The following is a 21,393-nucleotide window of genomic DNA, read 5'->3' on the forward strand; positions in this document are numbered from 1 at the left end:
TTTGCAAGCCCTTGCCAGTCCCTCTCAGGTATGCTTTGTCTGTGTCTTGGGGAATTGTTTTTTAAGATGGTGATTTATAATTCTGAAGCAAATTGTAATTTGTTTATTCATTTAGTGTCTGCATGCTTTCCAGTTGTGTGGTTTTTCGGGTTTAGGTTTAATTTTTTTTTTTTGGTCTTAACATTGAAATTTGGTTTTCATTCTTGGCTTTAAAACCAACAAAGTTTGTTCTAAACCCAGGCTATGCTTCTTGAGCACCTTAGCTCCAGACAGGGCAAGGGTGTATTTGTGATACGAATGTTAAGGAGGGGGAAAATGACTATTATGAGAGACCCAGTGGGGAGAAGTTGTGCAAGTGAGTATCACCCAGCTACCAGGTCTGCTGCCTGAGCTCTGTGTCTGCACTGATCAAAAGAGAATTTCTCTAATCCAAGGCTTGGGAGAGCTGAGCCATTCAAAGTAGTTGTGTGTAGCATATAAATTTGGGAACAGAATTGGCCTTGTGTCTCTATGATGGAAAGACAATCCAATCAGTCAGTAAATCCCCATTCAGTTCATGGACAAATCAGGACCAGCTGTAGCACAATTAAAGTTGACAGCTCACCAGAGGATAGGCACACATTTTACAAACAGATCACCTTCCTTTAGAAAGGGTCCTAGGCAGCCCTCTTGCTGGCTAGCAGTGCTGCTTGCGTGGTGGCTCTTATTTAAGTTAATTAGCCAAGGAGATGTGCAGTGGTTACTACCAACTGGGACAGGAGGGCACTGGCAGATGGGATCAGAAATCTTATGGTCCCTTTTGTCTGTCCCTCTTCTCAGGTCTGGCTGTATTTACAACTAGATTTTTAAAGCCAGTTCTACCTTACTCATGTGGAAGCAGTTGCACACAGGACTGCTGCCTAAGGCCTATTAAAGAGGACTTACTTTTTATTTCAGCTGGTTTTCAAATCCTGTCTCTTCACAAGCATCTTTAACTGTAAAGCAGTTGTCTCTCGAGACCCCAGAAATTTGCAAATACAAAAGCAGTTTCTAGTACAAGACTTCAAACCCTACCATTTGTACAGGAAGAGAAGTTAAAGGTGTTCTTGCAGCAATAAGAAACTCGGATGAAAATATCCAGAAGACCTTAAGTGCATAGTAGCTCTCCCTCCAAAAGCACACAGAACACTTACCACTCCTGGCTAATCCGCCATAAAGAGGAGATTATTCCTCAATCCAGGTACTCAAACATTAACAAAAAGTAGATTCTCAGAACATGGCCATTTTATATTTAATAAATTTTGTGCAGTTTAACTGTTTGTTTGGTTGGCATTGTTCATCATTACTATCTCCACCGGTGTTCCTGTGACTTGGCGGAGCTGTGGACTGTGGTGCACTGTTAGCAAGTTAGGGCTATGCTTCCTCTCTTCTGAAAGACCCTCTGTATATTTTGTTTTCCCCATGTGAGGTTGTTCATAAGCTCCTGGACATGGAAGATGCTGGTCCAAAACTCTGCTCAAACAGGGGCAAAGCGAAGATCTATGTCTCCTGTATGCCAGGTACCATGAAGACAGACGCAACTGTGCACAGACCCATGAGGGAAGTTTAATAAAGACATAAGACTGTTTCTCACAGTAGATGTTAACTGAACAAGTTTAATCAAGGCCAGCAGTATGGCATTAGTGGAGTTAGATGCCCGAGATGGTGTCTTTTCAAGTGGTAGTCTTTAGTTTCCTTTTGTATTGGTTTTTCATGTGTAAGTTGCTGATAAATACTTTTCCTCATGCAGCTACAGTAAAGATAAAAATGGGATGTTAGGTATATGAATCCTGTAGTACTGGTGGTCATCTAAATACTGAGGAGACATCTTCATTTGTGATGAGAAGGGTTTTTTGCAGTTTTAAATTAGAGTTCCTGAATAATTGACACAATACGAGATTTAAAACACATAATTTTAATAACCCCCACAGGGGGAAAATATAGCTTATAAAAACCAAAATGGTTAGGAAGAACAGATAGGTACTTTAAAGAAGAGCAAGGAGATTGTGGTGGGTTGACCCAGCCAGAAGCTAAGTGCTTACACAGCTGTTTGCTCCCCCCTTTGCTCCCTCCAGCAGGACAAGGGAGAATAGGAAGAGCAAAATCAAGAGAACTTTTGGGTTCAGATAGAGATTTAATAAGTGAAGAAAAGAGGAGGAGAAAAACAAGTGATGCAATGGCAGTAACTTGCCACTTCCCACAAGCTGACTGATGCCCAGCCAGTCTCTAAGCAATGGCCACCTTGGTAGAAAAAAAATCACCACCTTCTTCTGCTACCCTAGTTTTATTGCCAAGCATGATGTTATGGTATATCCCTTTGGCCAGTTCAGGTCAGCTGTCCCAGCTGTGTCCTCTCCCAGTTACTCACTGAGGGGTGGGAGGTATAGTTAGAGAAGGCTGTGGTACTGTGTAAGCACTGCTCAGCAATAGCCAAAACACTGGTGTATTATCAACAATTTTAGCCACAAATCCCAAACACACCACCCCAGGGGCTGCTATTAAGAAAGCTATCTCAATCCTAGCCAGACCCAGTACAGAAGTATTAATTTGTGTGTGCACGTTCATAATATCTGTTTCTCCCGACCTCACCCACAACTGAAGGCAGTCCTGTCACTTGATGTTAGCTTGGTCAGACTTTTAATCCTCCTACACTGCTGGAATGTCAACAATTAGTTGTTCAAAAAGCAGATCTTTACATTTTAGCTCCTGAGGTTTTTCTAGTGTAATCCATGTGCTCCTCTGAATTTCTGGGGGATGAAAGTCAGTTATAAACAATTTATACTAAATTAATTTCAGCTAATATTTTAACTATACATGAAACAAGAAAACATTCTTAGCATTAAAGTGCTACTGGAAAAGTTACTTGAAGCAGCATTGAAGTAAACTGTCTTTCTAGGTAACAAGTGTATAAAGAAGCATTAAAGATTGTGCTGAAATACAGTAGCAGTGACTGTGCTTTTCTAAATTTAATTAAATGTTGTGTATGACGGAGGTTCTCAATGCTGGGACTCCAGCCTACAGCTGAGCTGATCTGATCTAACAATACTGCTCTCTTTCCTTCTCAGCACAATGCTTTTCACACAGCATTCCACCTACAGGATATCCCTTATCCTCAGTCTAATGCTCACTGGGACCCTTCTCTGATCTGATTTTTTTCCTGCCACTAAAATGACAGAGAATGGCACTGTTTTCCCTTCATTTTAGTGAGATGAACTGGCTTACAGAAAAGTCCAGTGAACTCCAGAGCTGGTGCAGAGTTAAGTGGCAGGAACAGGGGCAAGGGAAAAGGCAGCAGTAGCTGGATCTCCCTCTTCTGGTAGCAGTGAACAATTACGATGCTCAGTGCTTCTCTTGAAATTTGTGGTGGTAGCCACAGAAAATTCTGGTAACAAGTAGAGACAGGTATAAACCTGTAATACAGGTTATCGCCTCTATAACATCTAAACTGTTACTCCTAATGCAAAAATAAAACCAAAAGTGTTCACAGGGCTGCATCCTTTAAACCTAAAGGAATGTTATCAAACTTTCTAAACTTATTTTCAACTGAAAACAGGAGCAAGATTAGCTCAGAGCACAGCTTCATGGGAATGTAATGAGTTAACACAAGTACACTCAAGTATAGCATTTGTAAAGCTGTAAGTTGGGTCTTCCAGTTCAGAAACATTAGAAACCTTTACCTGTTTCTATCATTGTACAGCATGCTATACTCAAAGAATACTCCAGGAATAGGTCTGTAAAGCAAAAAAAAAAAAAGGGGGGGGAAAAAAGCAGAAGTATGCTTAACTGAAGAAACCTGTCTGGCATTAAGTACAGCCAGAAAGAATCTGGCTAATGGATTAAATTGATTTAAATTTATGGAAGTTGTCTGCGCTTTAGAAGGTGACCATACAGGTTTCAGTGCCAAAGGTTCCAGATGAGAAGGGGCCATTAAGAATTTGCTCAACTACTACCCTTTTTTACTGTCCAAAAGCAGTGGTGTTTTGTTTTTTTTTTTTAACTGTTTTGACAAAGCTAATCATCTCCTTGAAAAGATGATCAAGGCCACAAGTGAGAGGAAGAAACCCAGGCAGATTACAAATAAAACACTGGTAGAATCAAGTGTGATGGCATAACATTCCTTGGTCAGTTTTGTCAATAATGACATAAGGCTCCTGGATTTCATTTACTTTTGAATTATAGTTCTCCAGCTTTACTTGACTGGATTCGGGAGAGTCATGTTCAGGCTGCAAGAGGTTCCTTCTGCCCTGTGTGCTGGTCCTTCTTACATGTGAAGACCGAACATCAATACTTTGTGGTGGAATGTAGGTGAGGTTAGGGGGCTCTCTAATGTGTCTGAAGCACTCAGAAGCTGTATGTGCATTAGCAGTATCCATTAATAGTCTCTTGCTATCAGAACCAATAGTGGAATTCTCCATGTTCCCAGGATTACAGCATAGATCTGAAGATGGCTCAATATGTGCGGCTGCTCTGTTCTGCATCTGAGTATTAGTCAGATATGTATGTTTTATTTTGGAGTGATTGAATTCTCTTACATGCCTGTCACTTGTACTTGCATATGATACTGACTCAGGTTGGCCAGTTTCCTCTACTGGATACATAAGGTCTTCCTGAGTGTCCTTGATCTGTAGTTTTGTGAAGGTTAAAGACAGCTCACAAACTTCCTCTTCCCTAGGGACACTGCAGTTTTGGACAGATGCAATGTCCTTGTACGGCAGAGACTTCAGCTCATTGGGTTCATCTGCAGGGTCTGGGTCTATGCAATTTATGGCATCATTAATTTCTGCTTCAATTGATTCTTCAGGGACTTCTTGAGCTTTGTACTCCAAAGTGTTTTTGCTGTCACAAGAGCTGTCAGCAAATATTGCAAAGGCTGGCGGACCGCTTGCTCCTGGTGAGAGTGGCACAGGCCTGATCTCATTTGCAGTTGACTCTGCAGTGACTGCCAAAACACATTCTTCACTTAGACTGGCTCTTGGCTTTTTTTCAAAAGCTTTTGGAGATAGATTCTCAGGGAAAATAGGTGTTTGTCTTATGACAATGTCACTATATTTGATCAAGAAGTCCTCGCTGTCTGGGCATTTGCCCGGAAAATGTACAGTGTTAATGATTTGCCTTTGGTGTTCCTGAAGCCTGTTAGTGGATTGAGTAACTGCTAACTGAGGCATGTCATCTTTGATCTTCAGATTTCCAGCAGCTTCAAAGGATATATCGCTATTAGTTGAAGACGTCTGTTGAGTAGCAAGGCACAAAGATGCTTCACTGTTTTCTTTATTTTCTAGATTTTCAGTGTCTTCTCTCTGGGGTGTCTGATCTTCTTTGTCCTTATCTCCATGATGCCAGTGCATTTGTGTTCTCTTCTGTAGCGTCTTCTCCAAATTGCCATGTTTTTCTTCATTTGTCATTTCAAGGATGGTTTCACACTCAATTCTTGCCAGGAATATTTCAAATGCAGTCTGCTTTGTTTCCTCATTGTTTCTCTTTTTGACAAGTGAAAACTCTGTTGCTGTTGTTGCAATGTAACCTATTTTCTCCAGTACTGTTTTTACAATGTCATCTGGGAGCACAGATTGAATATAGTAGACAAAATTACCGGTGAATGTCTGAAACAGAATGCAACATTGAAAAACAGATGAACACTGGGGGATGGGGTGGAGAGAAGTGTGAAAGCCTTCCTAAAAATCAAAAGTACTTCAAAAATTACTTAAATCAAACCTATGTTACTAAAAGTCTGAATTTTGAATCAAAGTGAGAGAGACTTTTCTATCAGCATTATTTTGTCAGCCTCTTGAGCATTATAGCTTTTCTATAGCACATTAATTTTGGTTAAGTTATGCCAGTTTAAACCTGCTGATATACTGGATAAGAGCATCAATATTCAAAAAGGGAGAGAGTAAGAAAAGTATTTTAGTCAAACTAGCGAAACTCAGAACTAAGTCTTATGTGCTCTACTGAAGAATAGCAGATTTTTAGACAAACAAAGATTCATAGAATAAATCACTCAGGTCTAATCTTTTCCTAAAGAAACAGACACGATGCACTCAGTTAATTGTATTTCTTAACTGGTGACAGGACTGTAACATTTTCTTTTGCCATGGTTCAGACTCCTGCTGTAACTTTACTACCCCTCAATTAAGTTGCCATGTCTTTGAAAGCACCTTTTTGAAGGGAGACTATTCTAGCAGAAATATTGCCAAAACATGCTCTCTTTGCACAAGCTGTCTGCAAACGTGACTTGAATAAAATGCTCCTGCTGTGTAAGACCTTAAAAAAAAATTGTTCAACATTTGCTCGGTTTTGGAGCTACCCCAGGCATGAGGCCTAGTTTGTAAACTGGAAGTGGTTTTTGGTTTTGTCTGAAACGCTATGATAAGAGAGACTATGTTGACCTAAGCATGACCAACTCCAGGCAAGTCAGAACAGAACGGAGGTAGGAATGCAAAGTCAAGACTTCCAGAATCAGGGTACCTTTATTTTCAGGCTGCCCAGCTTGAGACTGACTTGCCTACTTCCTAAGGCTGAGACCTAAGCATTGGTCTCACAAGCACAAGCTTGGGGGAGAACAAAACTGACCCCCCAAGAGGCCGTTAACCTAAAAGGCCACAGTATAATGCAGCACTGAGCCTGAGTCCATTCTCAGATAAAGTTGTCAACAGTGCCTTTCGCTCTCCAGCTTCTGTTCCGTCTAGAGGCGAAGTAAGGAGCAGGCACTGTGGGGGGTGACATCAGAGTGGGTGAGAGGCAGGAAATATGTGAAGTAGTATTCTGCATATGACCAGTAACTTTTTATCAAACCTGTATATACACAAGATGCTGGTTGTTCTCCATCTTATGCCTTGCAGTAGAATTATTTCAGGCCTTCAGCAGGCTGTCTTGCGCTTTGGATTACCCACGGTGGTCTTCAAAACGTGATTTTTATGAAGCCTAGGATTCTTGTGTTATGAAAAGCTGAGCCTGCTAACTGTAGTCCTAAGTATCTTATACTTTGCCCTGTTTTAGGGAGATGAATGAGGAGAATAGGAATCTACTGGCGTTTGAGAATCTGCAGATGAGACCTACGGGCAGGAAGAAGGAAAGAAATGGCTTTGCCTTAGCAGCACCTGTTGCTGTAGGAAGGGAAATAAGTTTGCATTTTGGGTGTTGAGGGATTTTGTTTCAATACAAGTAGATTTTGCATGTGTTGAAGATTACTGTCTCTTCTGGGCAATGAGATCTGTTCAGTGTGCTAGAGATCCAGGGTAACCTTGACCACCTTGCTGCAAAAAGCAACAGCATTTCCTCTTTCGAAGGGGGGTTTCCCACCCACTTTACCAGCTGCAGTCAACAGAGCTAGGATAGGTGGTAAAATCACTGGCCCAGAGAGACGGTGGCCCACCTGTCCTTTGGCATCAAACTGTTAGCAAAAGTGGTAACTAATGCTAAAAACCTCCTTATAGGCAAATTAAGGTTAAAACTCAGAGTAATGAGAGTCTAAGCCTTTCATTGTCTAAGCCTTTTTCAAGTCTAAGCTTTTTTACTTCTCTACTGTCTCACAATAGGCGAAAGTCTCTATTTCCAAACCCCTGAACTGCTCAGCACTCCTGGGAAGGCCCGACCTCGGCGAGGACAAGGCCTGCAAAGGCCAAAGAACACCTCGCAGCACCCTTGCACCGCTCAGAGCATCCCTAGCCCGTTCAAAATGGGCTCCTAAACGCTGCTCGTAACTCCCCGGGGCTCGGGCGCCGCTGCCGTGCCTCCTGCGCCACAGGCGAGGGGAAGAGGTCTCGGAACCCCGCGGCCGCCAGGCCCCGAGGCCGGACAAGCCCTCCCTGGGGCTGGCTGCACCCCCTGCCCGAGCTCGGCGACGCTTCCCTACCTTCAGCGACCTGATCTCCTTCCGCCATGGGGAGAGGAGCAAGTTGACGCAGAGCAGCTCCAGCACCTCCAGCGCCTTGAGCAAGCCGCGGAGGACGCTGCCGCCCCGCTCGCCGCGGGCCCGCCGGCACCGCTCCGCCACGCTGCACACGTCCAGGGCGCCGCGCCGCCGCGGGCCCAGCAGCCGTCGCGCCCTCGCCTTGAGGGAGGCCTCGTCGCACACCGCCAGCTCCCCCTCCGCCCCTCGGGCCGCATAGTAGGCCAGGTAGTCCCGCAACACCTCCTCCTCGGCCGCCGCCGCCGGCTCCTTCATGGCGGCGCCAGACCGGCCGGGCCGCCCGCCCGCAGGCGCTGCCCCGACTCCGCCGCGGCGCCGCTCGGCCCGCCATTGGCCACTCCGCCTGCGCGCCGGGCGGTCAGTGGTGTCTCGCCGTGTCAGTCAGGGCGGGAGGCGGGCGCCCCGGCGAACTGAAAGCGAAAGGCGGGAGGGTGGGGGGGGTGGGGCGCTGTGCTGCGCGCGGGCGTCGTCGCCTCAATACGGGCGCGTGGCGGCGTCGCGCGAGGGCGGCCCTGCCCCCGCCCTGAGGTGGGATCTGTCGTTTCCCGCTCCGCGGCTCCGGCAGCGCCGTGTTACCGACCTCTTCGAGCCCTCTCCTGCCTCTTTCCTCTGCCCTGGCCCCGGCTGCTCTCCCGGCCGGCCACGAGCCCCCCGGAGGGAGGTGTCCACTGTGGGCATGAGCCTGGGCAGGTGAGGCCCTGTGCTCAAGGGCTGGCGTGAGGGTGGAAGCTACCCTAATGGTAATCGTGCTGTGGGGTGAAATGAGATCACCTGGAACATAGCATGTTCCTTGTGCCTGTTTTCTTACTCTTTTTGTTGTATGTTGCCTCTGAATTCCTGGACTAGGTTTGGGTAACGATCAGCTGAAAGAGACTTGTGTCTTCTGGTATGGTGGCTGAAAAGTTTTTCTGGGATGGGTTTGAAATGAAGGTCAGGTCCAGCAGCTGGAAAACAAACCTGACTTTGATCCAGATGATTTTGTTAATCTTGATTTTTGGAATCTGAAATTTAGAGTCACTTCCTGTGGCTGCTACAATGCTGTGCACCTGTGTGATTTCACAAATTAGTGCCAGCATCGGCCTCCCATGACCTTATTTTTTGTTGTAGACCTGCAGGGCTGGCGTCTTCAGCGGTGTCTCCACTGACTTGACTTGCTGCAAGTGTGAATTCGAGTTGATGGTTTTTTAATGGCTCATCTTATTATAGATTGTCTTCATTACACGATAGATTTTAAAATGAGTATTTGTCTCACTGTTAACTGCTGGGAATGTCTGGCTTCTCCTGATTAAGGGAAATCTCAGGCTTGCTTGACCACAGTCCTGTTTCTTTCTTGTGGAAAGTGTCTGTGTGGTGTTGCAAGTGGTTTTGTCTCTGACTTTCCAGGTAAGAGGGCTTTCCAAAAACATATGCTTTTGATCGTCATTCTAAGTGAAATGTCATTAGGAAATAGTTTTGTTGAATTTGTGTATGGATAATTGCTGTATAAAAATTGCTGATCTAGCCAAGAGGGAAGGGGGGACAAATCCCCATACTACCACCACATGTTAAAATGAGGCCATCAGGCCATCTGCTGCAATGTCTGAGTTTCCTCCCCTGCCATATGTGCATGCATACACAGACAAGCTTGGCCGTGCTCTTAGAAGGGTGCCTGCAGGCGGCTCAGCTCGCTTCTCGCCATATGCAAAACTTTATTGACCCAAATGAGAGGGTTGGATTTCATGTTTCTGCACACCCACTCCCACGGGGCGGGATTGGATTCTTTAACCTTTGCAGTTCTCGTTAACATATAGAATAGCTGCATTTATTTAAAGCCTGGTGTGTTTTAGTAGAATGATACAGGGAATCTTGCTTTGTTGCTGGTTCTTTTGAGTGTTTCACTTTTCAGTAAACCTTATTTGCATAATATACTAAATACTGAGTTGTCTCATCTATCTAGCTATCACTGCGTTCTTATTCTCTGAATTAGTTTCCTAGTACGGCCTCCAAGGATGGGATTTGTGTTTTGTGTTTTGAAGGTCTTAATGCTTTAAAAGCTTGTTCTCTAAATGGGAAGCTTAATCACTTCCCTGGTGTGTGTGTGGTACCAATCACATCACTGCCAACAGGGCAGAGTACTTGCCCATGACCCAGGTGCCCAAAAGTCCAATTGCAGGTCCCTGAGCTATGAGGTCTCCCATCTTGCTCCTCCTTCTTCAATGAGATTTTGAAATGTTTTGCAAAAAAGTTTTGCTCTTTTTTGGGTGTATTAATTTTGTTTATTACTGATTTCAGTCTCTTGCAGAAATATAAAATCCTGCTACGAGCAAAGCTGTGACAAAATAATCTTAATTTTTACAGGGTTCTTTCACTGTTTCATTGTCATTTGAATTGAAATTAAAAAAAAAGTCTCTCCATTGTGAATGTATTAGGTTCATTTGGAGTGTAACAGAAGACAGAATCTATCAAAAAGATACATATATATATATATTTTAAAGACTACAGCAAGGCAAAAGCCTGGTCATTAGTCCCAGGAGAGAAGAGGAATTCAGTAGAAAGGAATGGCCACTTCCAGCTGTGCATGCAAACTGTTGCTATTTCCCTGGAGTTCAAAAGATGCAATGCCAATACCTGGTGAATTGCATCAGACTATATACCTGACTCTTTTTTTCATTGCAGTTGGGCTGATTTAGGCAGAGGAGGGTTATTGAAACAGTATTGATAGGAAATGCAGGAGAACAAAGAAGAGAATCAAGGCATTGGACCCAAAACGTGAATGGACCACCATGGATACTTCTAGGTTCCTTAAAGCTTTAACTTTGTTTCCTGGACATGGAACTGTAACTTAGTCTGCTGGACATGGAAGCTATTTTGCTTGTTACTTTTTCTTGCCTTAATGGAAATGAGAATATATACGCATATGGACCTGTCTGAAATCCAAGCTGTGAATTTATCGTATGCTTGAGTTCAGTAGCCAGTGTGCAAGCATACATTACTGTGAGCTGAGGAAAAGGGAAATGAATATGAACTTTGCTAGCTGAGAAGAAGTTTTAATGCCTGAGATGCTGTTGGGGATTCAGAAAACATGGATTTAGTTTCTGATCTATCTAGAATTCCCACTTAACAGATAGCACATCAATTCAATGGAGTTAGAGCTGGCGGTGCTTGGATATAATTGTGGTGATGAGTATTTTCACTGAAAGCTTTTTGCTGTGACAACAGTATGGTGTTGGAAATCATGTAGTTCTCAGTGTCACTAATGTGGTCTGGGCTAAGAGAATCCTCTTTTCCCAGAGGGTATTGGCAGAACATCTAGGGTTTGGAAAGCTGCTATTATTAAGTGACAAAAGTGCAACTGCCAGTTCCCAGGCCGTGAAGCAGCATCAGACACTGTCAGACAGTGATAAAGAGAGGACATGGAAAGCTCTACTAGAAGGAGAGGACTGAAACTTGGCCTTTCCATTCCTGGTAAGGTGGATCTTTCTTTCTCTACAATTTATAAAATACTAATTCTCCATTTCCCCTCAATTCTAATATCTCATTTCTGTATAGCAATGGAGAACAGCTTCTATTCTCTGTCATGCAAAACCAAGAAAAATAATAACCAGGCCTCTTAACTTTCTTGTTCCTTTTCTCTAGGCAGTCAGCCTCCTTGACTTGTAGAGCCTCAGCCTGGACTCAGTTTCCTAACAGAGCAGTAGTGAGTTGAGAGCTGTTTTGAATGTTTTTAGAATAATAGCACTGTTTATATTCCCAGGCTGCTGTTGTTGGTTTTTCTTCTTTTTTCCTAGTAGTATGACATTACTGGCTCATAGTTAGCCCATATTTGTCTCAGTCCAATTCTCAGACATTCTCCTACAGTCTAACAGGACACTCTTGTGTTGTGCATTTGTGAATTTGAGCCTACATTTCTCAAGTGCAGGAATTGTATTTGTGTTCACTGAATTGCATCTTGTTCTTTCCAGGCTCTTTCTCTGTCTCTTCAAATTCCAGTCCTGCTCTCCTACATACTCCTGCCTCTCCTAGTTTAATGTAACTTGCTGATTTTAATAGGTCCATTCTCTCTCTCAAAGCTCTGAAATCCAGCAACACTCAGTATTTTCATTAGGACATAGGTGATCCCACCTGACACGTCCTTTCAAACTAACACAGAGCAATTGATAAATACTCTTGCATGATGATGATTATTTTAATTTACAGAAGTCTGTGGTTATAATTTTACGTAGAGTGTATTTCTCTAGTTGAAGGAGGAGAATCATTTGTCAAACTGTACCATGACCAGTTAGATCAGTTTGATGTGGTTTCCATTCAGGAAATACACTGTTACTCATCTTGCTGTGCTAAGAAATTATCTGTTTTAATGTTTCTGGGAAGATTGGCGTGCTATTTCCTGGCTTTCCCTCTTTTGCCTTGGCGGTATGTTGCCATTTTCCAGTCTCCTGACCTTAGTAATTTTCAGAGGTACTGATGAATGTGTTGTGAGGGTTTCTGATGCTTCTTGAAATGCCTGAGAGTATTTCAAGGGTAACAATTTTCACTACAGCAGTATTGCAGACTCTCCCCTTCCTGCTCTTGCTGAGCTGCGCTGATCCTGGCTGTGGGCACACACTGACTTGTCCCTCTGCGCAGGAGAGACCTGACTGCTCCGATGGCTGCTTATTCCCGTGATCTCTGACAAATGTAAAATCCAAATGTAAGTGGCTGAAGCATGATGTTGCTTAGTCAATAGTTGCTTAGTTGCCTGATTAACAGGAGGCTAAAGGCTGTGGGTAGTACCAAAGTGATACCGACGCAATAAAAAGCACAGAAACTATATCAAATACATGTATGTTCTTTACTAAAAGTTTTGTGTAAAGATCAGTGTACTAAAAATTGAAGCAAAAGAGATGACTACAGAAATACAGTATTGTTATCACATAGCAAGAAACAGCATGTCCAAACAGTTTCTTTCTGATATTAATCATGTAATAAATGAAAGGCCTGTGTTAAGCCTGTTTTGGGACTGGCACTAAAATTATGCGAGAGTTTAGGATAAAATCTGATAGGAGGATATGAATTTCTTAAGAGGAGCATCAGGAGACACTCTGTCAACTTTGCTGAGATTTATCCGGGATCTTAAATATTCTCCAAGAAATGAAAACACGTTCTTATTGCATCATTACAAGAAATCTCAAAACTGTTCCAGTAGTAGCAGTGGAAGCTGTTAGAGCAGCTTTAGAGTTATAAACTTCTCTTTCTATTATTGTCTGTTTGCAGAGGTATATGGGTTGGATTTATAAGCTTTTTTCCCGCAACTTTGTTGGATATCACCTAGTTAAAAAGATTAACAAGAGTAGAAAATTCTAAGCCACTCTTGCAAGTGATTGTGGTATGGTATTGCTGAAGGTAGCATACTCTACTTTTAATTCACTGTTTGTTTTTTAAAGATATTTTTTAATAATGAATGACAACCTATTTAGCTTAGAAAAATGCTACAGTATGGAAGTGTATGTTTTGGTTGGCTTCCATATCTGTGTGACAAAGAAGCTGGGATTATTTTGATGGACAAGTCCCTCATTGTGAACTCTGTGTAGCGTGATAACTAGATGACTTGACTTTATAAAGCGGTATACCACAAGAGGGAGTAGACAGCTATTTGTAAGTAATGCTGCTACATACAATCCAGATAGCAATGCTAAGGATGCACAACTGTTATCAGATGAAGACTTTGATTAGTTTTCTATAATCTTAGTAAAGCATTTCTATCATGAGGTAAAATACAAATCTCCCATTTTCATCAGAGGCCTACTTAAAATTAGTTTATTTTGTAAACCACAGATAAAAAGTTAGTGGAAAGTAATGAAATCCCTGTCAGGTTAAAAGCCAAGCAGGTTGAAAGGATTTCCCAAAATGCACAGAAACTGTAAGCATCTGTAACAGACTAGAGGCTTGCCTGCCAGATGTGAAAAGCCCTCTGTGCTTGTCTTCAGAAGAACCTTCAGGTTTGCCATGTTACAGGTAAAAAAGATACTCACTTTCAGAAAACAAACAAACAAAAAAATCACATTTGCCTTCTTACATTTGTTTATAAGATTTCCCCCTCCACCTCCACAATAGCAGCCTGAAGTAAGCAGGTCCAGTCCCAGTGCCTTACCCTGTTCTAGGAAGGTCTCCAAGAGCTGCAGGAAGACACAGCTATGAAAGCATGTCCTATCCTGCACAAATAAACCTCTGTGCTTTCCTTCACTTTTCATTTTCTTGCCAGTAAAACTGACTGGTACATTTCTATGTTGGTTTTCATTTCTGGCTCCTAATAGATGGTGTAGAGTTTTGCTTCTCTTATTGCAGGATACTTTGCATACCACAAAACTGATTACACTAGTACTTTATATAGAGGAATAGTTCTGTCTGTTAAAAATACAAATGTGAAATATAGCCTATGTTCTGGCAATGCCTGCCAGCAATTTTGCAATGCAAAATTGTGAATTTTTGTTGTTTTGGGTATAGTATACTGAGAATACAGAAAATCTTGCTGAACTGCAAAAGAATTCTGTTATTTTACCAAAATACATACTTACTCTCATCTACTTAGAAAAAAAATGCATACTTACCTTATCTCATCATGTGCACATGACTCAGTAATGGTATAATTTATACAGCAGTAAGAACCATATAATTACTTCCCATCTAAGTATTAATTATAATTGTGTCAATCTTTGGAGTGTTGAATGATGATTACAGTTGAAAATTATTTAGTATTTACAGAAAATCTAAGTGCAATTTTAATAATTTGGATGATGCTTCCTTTTAAACACAATTATATATTTACTATACTCATTTTTACATATCCTTCAGTGGGGGTAGTAAACTGAAGTCCATTTTATCAGTGTAAAAAATTTTTTTTTTTTCAGTGAAAATACCTCTAAGAGATTTAGTGGAGATGACCCTCTGACAACTCTGCTAACTAGTACTGGCTGAAGATGTAGTTTAGTCCTTACGTGGAGAAAGGGTGCTTGTGTACCATGTAAGATTAAACTCTCATATCTGCAGTTTACCTCTGCTGTTCCTGCTAGTGTGCACCTCCAACTTGTATGCATTTACCATATGAATATGCGAGAAGTCCAGGCCTACAAACAAAGGCTAGATTTGTGGGTAGCAAAATTTCAGTGAAAAGGATCATGCCTAATAAAAGATGTTTCTGCACAAAGTGAGGTTCTCTGTTACTGTGCATGCCAAGTCCAGCATCTATTATTTACATCACACTAATGCAATTACTAGAGGTCAAGGTCCTTTGTAACACTACAGGTTCCTTACTGAAGAGAGACCAGTTAGTGCCGGAAAATGCAGTCATGCATGGGAATCGGCATGAAGCATCTTCTGGGATTCCACACACTGCCCTTCCCCTGGCTGTATCAAGTCCCCGTGAAGGGCATGCAGCTCCCAGGCCTGCACACAGCTGTAGTACAGCTCCCGTAGGTAAAGCCAATTGGTGTTTGGGGATCCATTGCGACCTCTCTGTCACTTGCCACTGGTTGCCTTTGAGGAAGACTTACAGCAGACTTTGCAATGGTCTGGAAAGCCTGGTACTGGCCAGGCTTTCCAAAGGAAAAATATGACTATCAAAATATTATTCTCCTTTTTGCTCCTATATGGTACTGATAGTCCTGTTTTCCAGGCAGTGTTCTGTCTCTGTCTACTGAAATACATATTTAGACAAAGAATTATTTAAAAATGCTTTGTTGCCAAGACACTGAATGAAATGTACTAGTGACACCTACAAAAACAACAAAATGCTCTTCTTTTTCCTTCTGCTCTAAAACATGCGAAGTATCATAAAATCAACAAGTAGGCTTCACTGGATAACATGTATCTACGTTAAGAGTGGCTGATTTCAATGTGTTTTGAAATGCTTCAAAAAGGTCAGATGCACTGCTTGTCGCTGCTGCTCTTTTATGCTGTGTGATGTCATGGAACACTTTGAAGCACGAAGAGGGAAGTTTAGGTAAACTTTCAAAATTTACTGTAAAAAATAAAATCCCATTGCATCCCTGTTTAAAGATAGAAAATAGGTAAAACTTTCAGAGGTTTTATTCTTCCATTTAGATGTTTTTGTTGGTCTGAGTTCTTCAGAAGAACTGAAGGAAAGAGCCACTTTTATTCACATGATTTGGTTCAGAAGGGTCTGATAGTCAGTGGAAGAATTTTTCAGTACTTCCATTGGAACAAGTGGGATGGGGATATTCTGTTCACACACCACCGTCTCGTACAGGGGAGCAGCCTCCAGAGTAAGAGACGACAAAGAGATGGATGAAATGGGCTGCTGCAAGTCCTGCAGCCTGACTGCATAATTTGCAGCCTGTCCAGTAGTCCCAGATGCTGCTTCCTCTTCCAGGCTAATGTTTATAGATATTTCATTTCTTTGACAAGGGTCCGTAAGAGAATATGGGGGGGGAGCATCTGTGGGAATATATATTTGAGTTGCTCCTGGCCCCACACATTCATCGTAGCTGAAATAAAAAAATAATTTTTCATTAGATTCCTGTGAAAAATGCCACAGTACATTATTTTCAGCATAACAGGGGCAGGTAAAGTGAGAAGAAAAGGATAGTCTGGTGTTTTGTTCCTCGGCCCACATTCTTGCTCACCCTGACGTGGTATAGCATAACACTCGAGAGCATAATACTTAAGAGCACATCTCCAAATACCTAAAGATAATCCTAGAGGTCTTGGTGAAAGTTCAGACCCCATCCTCCTGCATGAAAGGAACATCTGTGGCAGCACCGTGCAGCTGAGGTGCCTGGGGATAAGCCCAGCTCCTTACAGCTGGTTACGCAGGAGCAGGAGGAATAGCATTGCTGGCTCTCACAAAGCTGTGCACGCTGCACCAGTTGCTGTAAGTGCAACACAGCAGGGGTTCATTCCTGCTCTCAACTGCTTGTAAGTAGCTAAGTTAGAAAATGGCTGGGGAAAAAGGAAGTGGTGTTGCCATTTTAGTTATGAAATAAGGTGTAGAGAGCTTTAGATGGAGTTTAAAGTAGAGTATCACATCAAATGCTGTCCTCCTGGCACACAGATCTCTGGTGCTCAGCCAGCAGTTACATGTGGTGGGTTGTCTGGTTTGCAGATCTGTGCTGGCAGGGGCAGCAGGATTTCTTGCTGAGGTACAGAGCTATGATGAATAATCTTGACAGACTCATGCTGGTCATTCTGAGACTCGGCAGACTACCCACCACGTTCCTCCTGAAAAGGAGGAATGCAAAACAGACCGATTTCTGGGGTTTCCATGAGAAGCCAGCTCAGGTCTGTCCAGGCTTCGTTCCATCTGTGCCACCAAGCTAGAGCCAGGGGAAACTTACCTCCTCACTCCACTACCATGCTCAGTGCTTGCTGTCCTGGCGCGAATGCAGACAGGCACCTTAGATTGGAGCTTGGACTGCACAGCCTAGGGAGGCCCATGAGGGGTGCATAATGAGCCTGGCTAGACCAGTGTGTCTTTGTGCTTGTGTTTACCCATGTTCTGTGTTGCAGGAAGGGGATGGGAACGGACAGAGTGGACATGAGCAGGCTCCATGCATTTGTACTGTGCTGCGCTGGCACTGCCCAGCCCTCTGAGTCCAAGGGCTCTGCAGAGATTGCGCTGTGGCCCCAAGGAGGGCTGAACCAGAACTGGTGAATCTGGTCTGTTATCTGGGTGGTGCACTGTCTGGCTATCCTAGCGTCACCTCTTTGTCCACAAACTAAAGCTGACTCCGCTTCTGCTATCGAACCAGCCCAGGTCTAGTGGTCTGAAGGAAGGTCTTGTTTTCCTGGCTCACTGGCTACAGGCAAAAGTAAGGAAGAGTCATAACATCTTAAATGTTGGACCTGCTTTGTTTGTGGCTGCCTTGTTTAACTGTTTCAGGATCATTTTAAATCTAATTCTGAAGGAGGGAATGTTTCCTGTAAAAAACCATCGCCTACTCAGTTAACCTGAAAAACAATTTGGCTGGAGCCAGACAAATTAAGAACCCATTTCCTCAACCACACTAACTGCAGAGCTATTAAGATCTAGGATATTTCCTGAAACTTCGGATATTTAGCATATGTCTTCCCAGTAGACTGCAGGCAGTCATTCTGCCCCCTGTAATTGCATTACTGCCAGGCTAAACCCAAGCTAATAAACCCTACTTGTAGATTATAAGTGGCTTGCAGCAGGGCAGCTTGCATTGGTTAGAGTGAGCTCAAATCTACTGCAATCAACCATGGAGGCCCTGCCTTAGAAAAATACTTGGTTCTGCTGCACTAATTCATACCTTTCCCTCAGAGCGCTCCTGATAATTTTGATGGTATTGTTCCTAGTCTGGGTGATGGAAATGGTTTTTGGGGAAGGGAAAGGTAAGAAAGTGAAATCTTAGTACTAGGTTACTAAGTAACTCGAATATCCACAGGTGTTTTTATTTTTACCTCCCTTTTATCTTATTTTTATATTCATGAGGACAATGGTTCTAAATTCAGGCTAGAAAATTTCTGTTTCCCCATCAGAAAGAATGGTATTTAAAAACATAACTCTGTTCTGAAGGTCCTGAATAGGGCTGCTAGATACTTCAGAAACAAGTCCCAGCACGTAGGAAGTTGAATTGTTTTTGTATAGTGTGTGGAAACGATTTAAATCCAGCCTCTACTAAGCCCACGGAAGCTTTCAAGCATACCTGATACTCTTCTTTTAAAAGATCTTAGACCTTAGTCAGAGATCGAGGACCTGATGTTGTCAACTCTTCATGAACTCAGAGAGAGGAAAGGAAGAGCCACTCTTTGCAGGATTACTTACTATAAGCTGCATCTTTACTTAATTTACATTTTGCTGACCCAAAGCCCATTGAATTTATTTAAAATCTTTCCACAGATTTTGACTGACTTAATCAGGCTAATGAAGAGCACCTACTGGGTCCTGTTACCATAGTAAAAGAGTTTCGGTTTTGAAAAGCCCACAGTGATGGGAGTGTCAAGGTGGAAAATTTTGAATCCTTTTGCTGAGACACAAAAGGGAAGCTTCTTCTCTGTCTCCTGATTCTGGGCCCGGGCCCAGCACAAGGGAAATCTGCCACAGACCTAAAGGAGAAATGGGCACAGTATGAACCTTCTACTTACTGTTGTTATCCAATCATCTGCATTTCTTTCCCTTGGATTTAATTTAATATCTTTCATGGACGGTCCCTCAGCTCTGTAGAACTAAAATGCTTCGTGGGATAAATAGCAAAATGATCTTTTATGATGTAGACTTTAAGCATCACGACAAATGGGTAGCAAATGATGGTATTCAAGACCTGGCATTTTAGTGTTTAGTTCCAAATATCAATATTTAGGGTTAGGGCACTTTTTTTCATATATATGATGGATAAAAAAATAATTCTCTCTTTTTCTCCAAACTCCAATGCAAGTAATGTTCCCCCTCTCATTTTTGGCAATTAAGTTCACATTTTAAAAATCAAATAGGGCAGTAAGGAACGCATGCCAGATTTTCAATTAAGTAACTTTTTGGCACCTTCACAACTGTACCTACAGATCGTTATGGCCAAGGAGGCAACTACAAACCATTCAAGTAGCTTTTTTTTTTTTTTTTTAAAATAACTGCTTGTATTTCATTAGCAATTTATTATCTTGGTACTCAGTTTCCCATATTCTCTTCTAAGCATGGTATCTTTGCTTGTAATGCTGACCTTGTAAACAGCTATTGCTATGATACTAGTAGTGGAGGCTACAGATATGGTTCCTAGCATTTTCTGTTGAGAATAGAAAAGAGATTAATTAAGGTCATACAAGCAACTTTAACTTTGTATTGTATTCTTTTCCCTAGGTTCTGAGTGTTTTGTGGTTGTTTTTTTGTTTTGGTTTGTTTGTTTGTTTGTTTTGGGTTTTTTTCCCCTCTATTTAATTTGGTTGTGCTTTCAGAGTGCTGTTATAGAGGTATTCCTGTAGTGTAACTAATGAATTATCAACACTACAAGCATTAATTTTATTTTGCAGACAGGAAAGCACAGTCTCTCCTTCAAAGAGCCCATAATATGTAAACTTATACATCTAGTATTTACCAGATCTTTTTTTATTAGAGGATTCTAAGCAAGTATTATAAGAAGTAATACACAGGCACCCACTGTCCATGTATGTTGGTTGTTGGAAAACCATTCCTCAAAAGGTTTAAAGGATTACTTATAAAAATTTGTAATGGCAATCATTTCTTGCAGTTGATCACCGTGTATTGATGTGAGTGATACTGGACTAAATACCTACTGTTGTCTTAAAATAAAGCTTCATGTTTGAGGAGAAGAGGCGAATGGACTCTTGCATTTTACTGCAGCGAGGTGTGTATCATGAACTAAGTGGTACTGCTAAGCTGTCCTGCAGTGTGAGGTCTGCACCTTTGACACAGCTTTTAGGTTTCTTTCTTTTTACTTGCAAACAGCGCAAACTGGAATAGAATGAAGGAGCTGCTTTCTCATCAGCTAGTATGGAGACCTCGATACCAGAGGGGCCAAGAGGTACTATGTGATGATGGCTACCACTAAAAAGAACCAGTGCATCCATAACAATCAGTAATGATGATTCCTGATGCTAAAGTTATACTGTTACATGCAAGTCACTTAAGTATGGTAACCAATGCTGTTGATTTCATCTGAGAAGGCTGCAGCTGTAAAGCTCAGTGATGTGTAAAGCTGTGGTTTCAACATGAGCCAATGTCCATGTCATTGAAAGGAAGTGTCCCCTGCCCTGCTGCATACTGTGTTCCTTGCACTACTTCCTCCAAATTATGATCCCCAATCTGGACCTAAATAGGCAAAAAGGGTGTGTGTGTGTGGGTGTGTGTGGTTTTTTTTGAGGTTTTTGTTCGTTTGTTTTGGTTGGGGTTTTTTATTGTGTGGGTGTTTTCTGGGCTGGATTTCTACTGATTTAGCTACCTAAGTTGGAAGCTCAGAGTGTAGTCAGATGGGTATCAACGCAACACAAGGGAAGTAGAAGTATAAGAGATGGAGGAAGTGGGGTAGGTCTTAGACCACAGCTCACAGGCAAAACTTCTTAGCTGTATCATAAAAGTGCAACCTCAGTAACTGCTAAGGGAGTGACACCTACATATATATGTGCATATGTGTATATATATATATGTTTTGCAACTGAAAATGCGAGAGCATGGAACTTGCATTGACTTAAGTGGAAAAACAAAGATACTTGCCAGTGTCTTGCAAAAAATACAATGATAGTTATGTTTTATCTGAGAAATTCAGTTCTGTGAAGTTATTGTACATGTAAAAAGTAGCTGATGCTTGAAGTTCAGTACAGCAGTCACAGGAAGGTCCTTTTAGACAAGAAAGCAAATGCTTCTGAAAACTATTATGTTACCATAACTTAATAATGGACTGCAGGAACTCATTACACTGCATCTCATGAATATCATGCGTCTCTTTTTCAGCCTGGAAATAAATCCTTGGTTATGGTACTTGTGGTAAATTCACTTTAATCCATTATTTTTTAAAAATTAT

At 42.1% G+C, this 21,393-nt stretch overlaps 2 protein-coding genes across 3 annotated transcripts in view; both read right to left on the reverse strand.

Annotated features, from left to right (window-relative positions):
* Positions 1-888: 888 nt before the first annotated feature.
* LOC140657054 (uncharacterized) lies at positions 889-8,283 on the reverse strand. Of its 2 annotated transcripts, XR_012044200.1 has the most exons (3): positions 7,871-8,283; positions 3,696-5,618; positions 889-1,768 (listed from the first exon to the last, which is right to left on the reverse strand). XR_012044200.1 is itself a non-coding variant. In XM_072873533.1 (2 exons), the coding sequence occupies exons 1-2, from the start codon at positions 8,180-8,182 to the stop codon at positions 4,113-4,115; spliced, it is 1,818 nt and encodes a 605-aa protein (XP_072729634.1). In that variant the 5' UTR covers positions 8,183-8,283; the 3' UTR covers positions 896-4,112. The 2 variants fall into 2 exon arrangements, 1 of the variants encoding a protein (XP_072729634.1); XM_072873533.1 differs by having other exon boundaries at positions 896-5,618.
* A 4,458-nt stretch (positions 8,284-12,741) lies between these two features.
* The window catches only part of BEAN1 (brain expressed associated with NEDD4 1), a 64,871-nt gene continuing 56,219 nt past the window's right edge, over positions 12,742-21,393 (reverse strand). Inside the window, exon 6 of the mRNA XM_072872809.1 lies at positions 12,742-16,389. Coding sequence (XP_072728910.1) covers positions 16,041-16,389 — 349 coding nt within the window. The 3' untranslated portion in view covers positions 12,742-16,040. The remainder of the gene's footprint in view (positions 16,390-21,393) is intronic.

The sequence above is a fragment of the Ciconia boyciana genome, chromosome 9 (assembly GCF_034638445.1).
Source record: "Ciconia boyciana chromosome 9, ASM3463844v1, whole genome shotgun sequence".
Lineage (NCBI taxonomy): Eukaryota > Metazoa > Chordata > Aves > Ciconiiformes > Ciconiidae > Ciconia > Ciconia boyciana.